The sequence below is a fragment of the Hyperoodon ampullatus genome (assembly GCF_949752795.1).
Source record: "Hyperoodon ampullatus genome assembly, chromosome: 9".
Classification (NCBI taxonomy): Eukaryota; Metazoa; Chordata; class Mammalia; order Artiodactyla; family Ziphiidae; genus Hyperoodon; species Hyperoodon ampullatus.
Genome location: NC_136922.1, coordinates 80,561,311 through 80,573,597, shown reverse-complemented (window position 1 = coordinate 80,573,597; position 12,287 = coordinate 80,561,311). Strand labels below are relative to the sequence as shown.

At 39.3% G+C, this 12,287-nt stretch overlaps 1 protein-coding gene across 1 annotated transcript in view; it reads left to right on the top strand.

Moving 5' to 3' along the window:
* The window catches only part of AASS (aminoadipate-semialdehyde synthase), a 48,750-nt gene that overhangs the window by 23,986 nt on the left and 12,477 nt on the right, over positions 1 to 12,287 (top strand). Inside the window, exons 14-17 of the mRNA XM_079711944.1 lie at positions 145 to 271; positions 3,893 to 4,003; positions 4,097 to 4,205; positions 6,570 to 6,710. Coding sequence (XP_079568070.1) covers positions 145 to 271; positions 3,893 to 4,003; positions 4,097 to 4,205; positions 6,570 to 6,710 — 488 coding nt within the window. The remainder of the gene's footprint in view (positions 1 to 144; positions 272 to 3,892; positions 4,004 to 4,096; positions 4,206 to 6,569; positions 6,711 to 12,287) is intronic.

Below are 12,287 nucleotides of genomic sequence, written 5' to 3'. Positions count from 1 at the left end.
TTCAAAACATGGCTACTCTGTGAATTTTAGATGACTATCTTGTTTCTAAACTTCGAAAAATTATTTTTGGAGATGTTAAAATGTGTTTTACGCTCTGACTAGTGGAAGGACATCTAAAGATTGGACGTTTTCATTCTTGAATAGGTTCTGACATGAAGAATCAAATCGAACAGTTAGGCAAGAAATATAATATTAATCCTGTTAGCCTGTACGTTGATAAACAAGAAGTGACGTTGAGCTCCTTGGTGGCAACGCAGGATCTTGTCATCAGGTTAGTAAATAGTAAGAAATGATTGCTATACGTTTTGTTGTTGTTGCTGTTACTTCTCTTTCCTTATTTTCTCTCCTCTCCACTCTTCTCTTCTCCCCTCTTCTCCCCTGTCCTCCCTTTCCCCTTCTCTCCTTTTCTCTTCTCTCAGTAAACTTTTAAACTCACAAGTGCATCCAGGAAAGTGCACAAATCATAAGTTTGTAGTTCAAAGAATTTTCACAAAGTGAACACATGGTGTAACCATCATCCACATCAGAAACAGAATATAATAGTATCCAAGAAGTGCTGCGTGTGCCCCTTTTTATTACCAGCCCCATCCTTCAAGGGTAAGCACTGTCCTGGCTTCTAACATAGAGATTAGTTTCTGCTAGCTTTTAATTTGTACAGTCGGAATCTTTCAGTATATCCTCATTTGTGGCTGCCTTCTTTCTTCAGCATTGTGACTGTGAGAGTCATTTGTGTTGTTGTCTGTAATTGTAGTTTATTCTCTTTACTGTGTAATATTCCATTATGTGAATATACTATTATTATCCATTTGACTGCTGATGAATGTTTAGGTTGTTTCCACAATTAGGCTATTATGAATAGTGCTGCCGTGAACAATTTAGTATTTGTCTTTTGGTTACCATATACACACATTTCTGTTGGGTATTCACCTAGAAGTGGAATTGCTGGGTCATGAGGCACTAATGACTTATATTTTGGTGGCTATTTTTCCCTTTGGACTTATAAAGCTTAAATGAAAGTGAGTAGATTCTCTAGCCCTATGACCATTTTTAGCCTTAGCAGAGGAACATATTTTGAAATATATCATTCATTGCTATCTAATACAAATGCAGATCTAACTCTAGATACAGGGCTACAAAATGAAGGCTAGATACTTCATTTTGAAAATACCAAAGTGATAAGAATAAGCCATATATTCTTAGAATATAATTTTTCCAAGATGGAAGGAAGAAAGTTAACCTGCTTTTTCATAATTAGATCACTTTCATAGTTAGATCAGATTGAAATGGTATATTTGGAGGAAATTCTGTGATTTCTTCCTTAAAAAAGGGGGGGGGGTTGGAAAACAGACACAAAGAAAGGTAATTCTAAGTGGGAAATTTTGCATTATCTCTTAATATAGGCTCACTTTGGACACTTAAAAACATTATTCAATTTATATAAATTTAATGTGCATTAATTATTTTTCAGCAAAAGTTTATCAATAACCAATAGACCTTGTCTGTCAGGTTATAATTATGAAAGTAAGTCCTTCAAAATTTAATATTCTAGCCTACTGAATAAAACAAAGAGAATTTGTTTTGCCACACATAGGTACCTAAACATAACATTGTTTTTTGATTAAAAAAAGAAAAGAACATAACAAGACACATTTTGAACAAAATCAGAAGCAAAATATGACAAGATAATGGACACGATAATAATCTATTAACAGGTGTAAAATTTAGAATTCCGTGACTTGGTGACCTGCAATAAGATTTAGCATGAGCAAAATCTGTTTTATATTTCATGTTTCTCAGTTGGTTGAATTTCTGTGGTGAATAGTGGAAATGCTGTTAAACATTCCTGTAGTGTTTCTTACATAGCTTTTCATTTTTTAAGTTGGAGGAAGAATGTTTTTTTTTTTTTTTTTTTTTTTTTGTGGTATGCGGGCCTCTCACTGTTGTGGCCTCCCCCGCTGCGGAGCACAGGCTCCGGACGCGCAGGCTCAGCAGCCATGGCTCACGGGCCCAGCCGCTCCGCGGCACACGGGATCCTCCCAGACCGGGGCACGAACCCGTATCCCCTGCATCGGCAGGCGGACCCCCAACCACTGCGCCACCAGGGAGGCCCAGGAAGAATGTTTTGATGTAAACACATTGTTAGGGACTATCAAAGTAAAATGAGTGAAGAATATGTTTCACAAAAATTTTATAATATGTCAAATTCTCATGGTTTTGTTTTGCAGTTCTGGTTTTTAATGATTTAATGCAAAGTAGGAATTGAGTTTGATAAATTACTTTGAAAATTAGATGTGTATTTTGTGTATGTTTTCACAAGTGGCATTTCCAACTATTTGGATTAATTATGTCCTCTTGAGTAGTTGCTATATTACATACACAATGAATTATGAACTCTAATCCCTTTGTCTAAAATAGGCACCATCAATCGAAGTTCTATTATTCTAGTTCTCAGCATATTATTAGGTTAGTGCTGATAATGCCCAAATTTAAAAATATTATTAAATCTGGATAAAGTTTTTATCAGGTAGGTTTTCACTGTGGAGAATGTGACAAAAAAATCCCCACTAACCTTTAAGATGATGCCACTGAACATTTTCTATTAATACTTTTCCAACTAAGAGTTTTGCAAGTATTTTGTTCATTGGCTTTTAAAGGGCTACCATATTTACTAATAATTATTTTTGATTAAAAAAGCCAAAAAACAGAGATCAAGGGCTTTCATATTGTTACTGGCAAAATATGTACCCAATTTTATTCTGCATGATAATAAATCTAAGTAACAATACTCTGTTCTATTAACCTGAGGAGGAATAAGTGCCTGAGAGGTGGTTTTATTGTTTTGTTTTATGTGAAATAGAGAAAATATGAAATAAACAGGAGGAATTTAACAAGTACAGTGATATACTGTAATAATGTTTACAAGTTTATATTTATATTTTCATTGGTACTGTGTAGATTGCTTTGCCAAATAGGCAATAAGCTAGTAGAACTTAAATATTACTATGTGATTGACAGGATGCTTGTTATTTCTTGGATAGAATATGAATATACTCATTTATATGTAAATTTATGGAAATTCATTTTTTTGTGATTGTGTAGTCCCAGCACCAAAGTAAAATACCAGAGCCAGATTCTTAGAACACCCAAAGTTGAGTTTTGAATACAGTTTCATTTTTTGCTTACCATATAGACGTTTAGCTGTTTCGATAGCTTTTACACCTAACAATACCATTGAAACTTATTTCTTCCCCTGGCCTTTCCTAGACTCTACTCTTTAATGTAACATATGGGTCACTTTGACTTAGTTTAACGATAGCCATTTGAGAGATGTGGAGGTAAAAAAATAGCAACCTTACCTTTTACTAGGGGACCCAAGACAGAAAACCATAGAAATATAAGGATGAGTAGAATAAAGTCCATTAAATGTTACAAAGGGATAGCTGAGTGTATACAGAGGAAGATCTAGATTTGGGGGAATCTGGGAAAGCTTCTTGGAGGAGTTACCTTTTCAGACATTTCTTTAAGGAAGGTATGATCTGGATGGGGGTGGGTGGGTGAGGGACTATTTCAAGTGGAAGACACGGTGAGAGTAAAAGTTCACAAATGGAAAAGTAAAGACTGTGAGTGGAGAATTACAATAGCTTCTTTGGTCCCCATATATGGTTTATGAAGGAGATGCAAGGAGGAAAAATAGAAAGGTTAAGTGAAGGTCATATTGTGGAGAGTTTTAAATATGATAACAGGATGAATTTATTCTGTAGTCTTCAAGGAGTCATTGATCATCTCTGAGAGAATAATCAGTGTGATGTCTTCACTTTAGTGCAGTTCAAGGTACATTGGAGGGACGGTTGGAAAAGAAAGTTTCTGATTAGTTTCTCCTTCTATTTTTAAGCTTGTTGCCTTATGTATTGCATCCTCTTGTGGCCAAGGCATGCATCGCAAGCAAGGTTAACATGATCACTGCAAGCTATATCACCCCGGTGTTAAAAGAATTAGAAAAGAGGTAAGTTTCAGTAGCTTTTCAACATAGTAGCTCCATGGAATTGTTTTTATTTTCTATCCAAATTTTTCTTCCTGCTCTTTCCACCTGTTTCAGTGTGGAAGATGCTGGCATCACAATCATTGGCGAATTGGGATTGGACCCTGGTCTTGATCATATGTTGGCAATGGAAACGATAGATAAGGCCAAAGAAGTGGGAGCCACGGTGAGCCCAACTGACACCCAAAGGTCCATTTAGGAAAATATTAAGAGGTCCAGATTTTTGTGTACAGAAATACTCTTTCTATAATTCTGATTAAAGAAACTACTGTATTCTTTTTTTAAAGGTTATACTCCATTTATAATTATTTTAAAATGTTGGCTATATTCCCTGTGTTGGATATATTCCTTGTAGCTTATTTTATGCATAATAGTTTGTACCTCTTAGTCATCTACCCCTCCTCCCTTCCCTCTCCCTATTTGTAATCACCAGTTTGTTCTCTATATCTGTGAGTCTGCTTCTTTTTTATTGTATTTACTAGTTTGTTGTATTCTTTAGATTCCACATATAAGTGATATCATACAGTATTTGCCTTTCTCTGTCTGCTTATTTCACTTAGCATAGTACCCTACAAGTCCATCCACGTTGTTGCAAATGGAAAAATTTCATTCTTTTTTATGGCTGAATAGTATTCCATTGTATATATGTACCACATCTTCTTTATCCATTCATCCGTTAATGGATGCTTAGGTTGCTTCCATATCTTGGCAATTGTAAATAATGCTGCTATGAACATTGGGGTGCACGTATCTTTTCGAATTAGTGTTTTTGTTTTTTTCAGATATATACCCAGGAGTGGGATTGCTGGGTCATGTGGTAGTTCTATTTTTAGTTTTTTGAGAAACCTCTGTGCTGTTTTTCACAGTGGCTGCACCAATTTACATTCCCACCAATAGTGTATGAAGGTTCCCTTTTCTCCACATCCTCACCAACATTTGTTATTTGTGTTCTTGTTGATGACAGCCACTCTGACATGTGTGAGGTGATATCTCACTGTGGTTTTGATTTGCATTTCCCTGATGATTAATGATGTTGAGCATCTTTTCATGTGCCTATTGGCCATCTGCATTTCTTCTTTGGAAAAATGTCTATTCAGGTCTTCTGCCCATTCTTTAATCAGGTTGTTTGTTTTTTTGATGTTAAGTTATATGAGCTATTTATATATATATATATATATTTTTTTTTTTTTTTTTTGTGGTACGCGGGCCTCTCACTGTTGTGGCCTCTCCCGTTGCGGAGCACAGGCTCTGGACGTGCAGGCTCAGCGACCATGGCTCACGGGCCTAGCTGCTCCGCGGCATGTGGGATCCTCCTGGACTGGGGCACGAACCCGTGTCCCCTGCATCAGCAGGTGGACTCTCAACCACTGCGCCACCAGGGAAGCCCTTATATTTTGACTATTAACCCCTTATCAGTCATATCATTTGCAAATATTTTCTCTCATTCAGTAGATTGTCTTTTTGCTTTGTGGATAGTTTCCTTTGCTGTGCAAAAGCTTTTAAGTTTAATTAGGTCCCATTTGTTTATTTTTGCTTTTATTTCCTTTGCTTTGGGAGACAGATCCAAAAAAACATTGCTGCAATTTGTGTCAAAGAGTGTTCTGCCTATGTTTTCCTTTAGGAGTTTCATGGTTTCTGGTGTTACATTTAAGGTCTTTAGTCTATTTGGAGAAGAAACTGCTATATTCTAACTCATACTTTGACTAGAAATTTCAAGTAAAATTTTGAAACTGCAGAAATATTTGTATGGTAAAAAAAAAAGTCCAAGCCTTAACAATAGATTTTTAGATAAATAGATGCTACTATAATATATATTTTGGTTTGATAAAAGATTTTAGAATGCTTTGGAGATTCTATAATAAGATTTGACTTTTAAAAGTGGGAAAAATTCTTTGTAATATTATCAACCTGTTGGTATATAAAGTATCTTTTACACATAAGAAAGAACTATTGGACATGAAAATGTGATGACTCAGATTAAACCTAACCTAACATAATATATATATAACCTAAAACAGGTTATATATTATATATATATATATATACACACATATGTAATATAGAGAATCAAATATAGAGTCAAATTAATTAAATTATATACCATACCAATTAATATTTTATATTAATTACATATTAATTAATACTAATAATTATACATATATAATCAAATTATAATGAAGTATATAATTTGAATTAAAAGTCAGGAGGCACTGACCAAGCAGAATTGAACTAATAGCTGGATTTTTAATGGAGCAAAATGTTAGCCACAATCTCTAGATGATTAAAAAATATATATACATATATAAACACACACATATATATATATAAAAATATAACTGACTTAATCAAATGGTGTTTGGCTTTAAGGATGTATTTTTGAAAGCCTTTGTAACTTTAAGAAAGGAGAACCTGTAACAAGGTTACCTTATTTGTGTCATTGTACTCAATTAATTACTTGGATAGATTTGGATAGATTATTCTCCATAACTAATTGTTAATTTCCCTAATTTATTGATTCTTTATTTTTCAGATTGAATCTTATGTTTCCTACTGTGGTGGGCTTCCAGCCCCTGAACATTCAGACAATCCTTTGAGATACAAATTTAGCTGGAGTCCAGTGGGAGTTTTGATGAACATAATGCAGCCCGCCACCTACCTGCTCAATGGAAAGGTGAAGGCTCATCATCAAAGCTTTAGAGATACAAACCTGCAATAACTGCCTAAGAAACACTTTCAAACACTTTCCAAACACTTCCTCCCCAATACCAACGCCCTTTAATGCTGGCTGTGCTGCTTGCCCTCCATTCTCTCCTCCTGCACTGGTTCCCAGTGTGTGTTTTCTGTTCCATTCCGTGTGGTCTCCTCATGGTTCCCAGCAAAGCCCAGGCTCATTCTTTCCTCTTTGCCCTCTTGCAAGTTGTTTCTGCCGTTGAAACACTCACTTCTTAACTTCTCTGCGTGCATAACTACTGGTCATCTTGCAATTTATTTCAGCCTGACAAACATTTACTGAGTCCCTACTATGTGCAAGACTTGGGCCAAGGCACTAAAGGTTGTCATGCTGAATGAAGTTTCTGATCTCAGAGAACTCACAACTAGAATGGGGGTAGCTCTCGGAATGGAGGGCGTGATGGGTCAAGGAAGGAAACTAAGATTTCTTCCCAGCTGCTGTGTGGCAGAACGTAAGAGCGCTCTGAGTTTAGTACTGTTTTCATCATTTTACTATAAGGAAACTGTGGCGCAAAAAGAATGTTCACAGTCATGCAGCTGGGATTCAAACCCAGATCTAACTAACTCTAAAGCCTTTTTTTCCCCCTCTTTTACCAGATCGCTTCATGGCAGGAAAGGCAGACAGTAGAATAAATAGGTATAATTCAATGAGAGAAGTTCCAAAGTATGCTAAAGTGCCACAGCGATGCAGATGAGAGGCCAATTGACTTTTGACTTGACCTTGGTGAGGAGGTCAGGGAGAGGAAAATTAACAGGGAAGAGAAGATGTGCTCAGCCTTGAGGGACAAGAAGGTGCCAGCCTGGCAGAGACCCTGTCACTCATGACTGCTGAGCAGTGTCCAAATCACATCTGTCTGCTTTCATAGTTTATGCTCTTGACTGTAAGGAAAGACTCACATTTAGGAAGAAACATAACTAGACCAAGGGTTCCTCTTTATATTTTGTGCCCAAAGCACCTCACTCACCTCACCATAGTCCCAACTCTGCAGGGAGTGATGAATTACTTGATCAGATGTGGGTCTTAAAAAAGATTATTCTGGCAGCAGTATTATAAGTTCTCAGTGTATCTGTGATCTAAGTGTATTTCGTGTAAAAACCGGAGTAAATTGAAAGAATTTCTTAAGGTGAATGTCACTGTCAGCCATTGACTTCTGTACCTGTGAGCGCGGCTCACAGCCTTGGCTGAACACGGGAATCACCAAGGCACTTTAAAAATTCCTGATGTCTGGGCCTCATCCCCAGAGATTCTGATTTGCTTGGGCTTGGGGATCTTTAAAAACTTCCCAAATGGTTCTAATGTGCAGCTGAATTTGAGATGGACAGGCTTAGTGACCAGAGGACCACAGTTGCACTGAAAACACTACTGGACAAGCAAGACACTTGACCTTGATTCTGGAAAGACACCTTCACATGTTTCAGGATATGAAACAGAACCCTTGAGTTCTGGTCCAAGTGCTGACATCCCTCGGTGTCACCAAAGGCCAGGCAATCTAGTTCTCCAATTCTAGGAATCATGAAGGTTTGGGTCTCAGTCTCAGGTTCTACCAGGCACACGTCCTTTTCTATGGCACTGTCGATCTCCTCTGCAACTTCTGCCTTCTGCAGTCATGGAACAGAGACTGGCCTATGTTTCGTATAAACTCACATGTGAGGACTTCCCTGGTGGCGCAGTAGTTGAGAGTCCGCCTGCCGATGCAGGGGACATGGGTTCGTGCCCCGGTCCGGGAGGATCCCACATGCCACGGAGCGGCTGGGCCCGTGAGCCATGGCCACTGAGCCTGCGCGTCCGGAGCCTGTGCTCCACAACGGGAGAGGCCACAACAGTGAGAGGCCCGTGTACCGCGAAAAAAAAAAAAAAAAAAAAAAAAAAACCTCACATGTGAATGCAGGAAGAATTCTTGCTTCAGCTGGGTAAAATGCTTATTCTCAGGAGGCCATATAAAAGATAAAGATGATAACAAGGAGAAGGTCAGTGGAATGCAATGTGTGCAACAGAAAGAGCATGGAACCTGATACTAGTGTGTCTGTCTTTGTCCTCTAGCTCTGCCATTGCTGGCTGGGTGGCACTAGAACAATCATTTCATCCCTCTGAGCTTTGGGCTCCTTGCCTGAAGATAAGCATAATCACACCAGCCTTGCAGAGTTCTTGTAGTAGGGCTCAGTGAGGTCATATAGATTACAATCTGCTAAACAGCAGATCATCAGGCATGTCCTAAGTCCCTAGCAAATATCAGCTGCATACAGAAATTAATGGTGTTAGGAGCTCAGGAAAAACAAGAGGTTATTTTCAGGCAGCAAAAGTTGTATTTGTTGAATTTGAAGTTTTTCCCTTTTATCCTGAACTCCTTTTGTAAAAGAGGAGTGCTTTTTGCATCTCCCTGACACTGTGGAGGACACCAAGAGAAAACACGATGCTTTTCTTCTCTTTGCTAAAATCATACTTTTTTCAAGGTCTCCTTTTGTGGATGCAGCTCTTCCTGACCACTCCAGCCCCTGTTCACTATTCTTCTGTTTGAACTCCCACACTTTGGTTGTCTGTGTCTAACACTTTTTCCAGATGCTGTATTATTCACTCAGTAATTCAAGTGTGTCAGTCTGTCTCCTAACCCAGACTGTTAAACATCTCAAAACCTCTTGTCCCTCCATCGCCTCTGTCACCATCACCCTCCACCATGGAGCAGGCCTTATGTAATACACAGAATCATCACGGGAGAGCCAGGTGACTTCTCTGGCTTCTGCTTTTTTTTTTTTTTTTTTTTTGCGGTACGTGGGCCTCTCACTGTTGTGGCCTCTCCCGTTGTGGAGCACAGGCTCCGGACGCGCAGGCTCAGCAGCCATGGCTCATGGGTCCAGCCGCTCCACGGCATGTGGGATCTTCCGGACCAGGGCACGAACCCATGTCCCCTACATCGGCAGGCGGACTCTCAACCACTGCACCACCAGGGAAGCCCCTGGCTTTTGCTTTTAAGTTGAAACCTTAAACTTTTCCGGCAACTCAGGCAGTGGCCTAGGAATTAGGATGTATCTCATTGGAAATAACTGCAAGGATGTAGGACAATGAGATCTACCTCTGGTACTACTGCTAACTTCTAACTTCTAATCCTGTTTCTAATGCATCTGATTTCCTTCCACATGTTTGGAGACAGTGACTGTGTCTCCTCTGAGTTCTGTTCCCTCCATGGGTGGTGGGACATTGGTGACACCTCGGAGGTGACATGGCAGACCTTCGCCATCACCTCCTTCAGCCTCCTATCCCAAGCCACTCCCAAGCTAAACAAATACACTAAGTAAGGATCGTGCTCGCTCTGCAAACACAGATTTGAGATAGGTTTTCTGGCTCTCTTCCTATTGCCTGCCCCTCCCTTGACTGCAGCATCCAGCCTTCCCTTTGTAGCTGCTACTCTCTATGCCATTCTTTTTTTTTTTTTTAATTTATTTATTTTATTTATTATTTTTGGCTATGCTGGGTCTTTGTTGCTGCATGCAGTCTTTCTCTAGTTACAGCAAGCAGGGGCTACTCTTCGTTGCAGTGCACGGGCTTCTCATTGCAGCGGCTTCTCTTGTTGAGGAGCATGGGCTCTAGGTGTGCAGGCTTCAGTAGTTGTGGCTCATGGGCTCAGTAGTTGTGGCTCACGGGCTTCAGTAGTTGTGGCACACGGGCTTAGCTGCTCCACAGTATGTGGGATCTTCCTGGACCAGGGCTCGAACCAGTGTCCCCTGCATTGGCAGGCGGATTCTTAACCACTGTGCCACCAGGGAAGCCCACCTGCAACCATTCTTAACTCAATTTTCAGGTACATCACTGGTGGCATGATCAGGAATGCTGTACCTAGTCAATTAATATCCTTTTCAAACTACTGATCCACAGATGAGCACAATTAAGGGGACAGTATGGTATAGTAGAAAGAACATGGACATTGGAGTCAAATAGACCTGGGTTTAAATCTGCCCCTGGCAGATTTAAATTAGCCTCAGTTTTCACCTCTGAAAAGTGGGTTATTGTGTGGATTAAAGGTAATGTATATAAGGCACCTGGCACACAGTGGGCCCGCATAAATGCTTGTCTGTATATTGCCTGTGTTAAATGTCTTGTTGGTTTAGTAATCCAGCTTATTGTCAGTGGTTCTCAGTGGTTGGGGGACGTGTGGGTGTGGGTGCACGTGTGGGGAAGTATCACACTTAGAACACCAGCAACGAGTAATGAGCCAGTGTTTCTGCTGGGAGTGGGTCTTGGATGTAATCATTGTTGAATCAGAAAAAAAATGCATATTCTCTGCCAAATGGATAAATATGTCTCTCTTTCTTATCTAAGTCATATAGGGTGGGGCTTATTAATAAATCCCATGATAGGACACTAGAAATACAACTCTGAATTGATATCAAATGACCCAGTAATTTGGGGGTCAAGTTGCTTCAGCGGCCGTCAGTCTCTAAATGGATCATTACCATTCAGCTTATATTTCCCTGTTTTCTTTACAAGGATCTCATGATAGACTTAGGAACCAGATGATTTATTTCTGATTAGTACAGTGCTGGAATATAGTGGTCTTTATTGAATTTTTCTTTAAAAATCCCTAACCTGCAAACAAGTAAACCAAACTTTAGAATTGCCATAGGTTGTAGAAGAGAGATGGGTGGGAAGACCCTAAAAGTAAACATTTGCCTTTTTATTAGACTTTTTAAAAAAATTTAGAATCCTGATGGAAGAAATTTGTTTTAAAGAAAAAGTACAGAAATGGCTCTTCAGGAAATGTTTACTGTGAAGTTCAGAAGAGTTTGACAAGAAACTTAAATGAAAAGCATTCCTCACTTCCTTCTGATTCTCACTCCTGGGATTTTTGATGGTCCTTGGTGCTTTTCAAAGTGAGCCTTTGACTGCAGAGGCCCCTCCAGGCATGACTCTGTGGTCAGCACTGCCTGTTCCCTTCTGGGGCTTCAGCTATACATATACATACCTTTCCATTTTCCCTTTCATACCAAGACATACTCAGAACCTCCCTACAAATAAACCCTGTGAATCATTAAGTTTAGCCGAAGACTCCTTTGAGCAAATCACTCAGACTCCACCAGAAGGTACATCACCAGCTCCCTTGTGCAGCGTTGTTTCGTGCAGCTTTTAGATGTGGTCAGAGATTGTTTCCAGTGGTGCAAGCAGGACAAAAAGTCTAGTTCCACCAGGATTCTCAGCCCTGATTTTATTACTCCAGAATGTTTTCCATGATCTCAAGGATGATCATCAACCTCACAAATCGAAAGAAAAATTTAGCCCTTTAATCAAAATTAACAGAAAAAAATGCTTCACTGCATTTTGATTGTGTATGATGGGGGGAGAGATGTAGGAACGAGGATTACTGAGAAATCAGAAGAGCTTGGGAATCGGTGACATAACTTCTCAGAGGCAGTAAGATCAGGAGGTAGTATTTTCTTTTGAGTTTCACTGTATGTTCATTGCACTGTCCTTCTTGTGAGAGGGCATCTCCCCCACTCCATTTCCCAACATACACATGTTGGTTGAGTA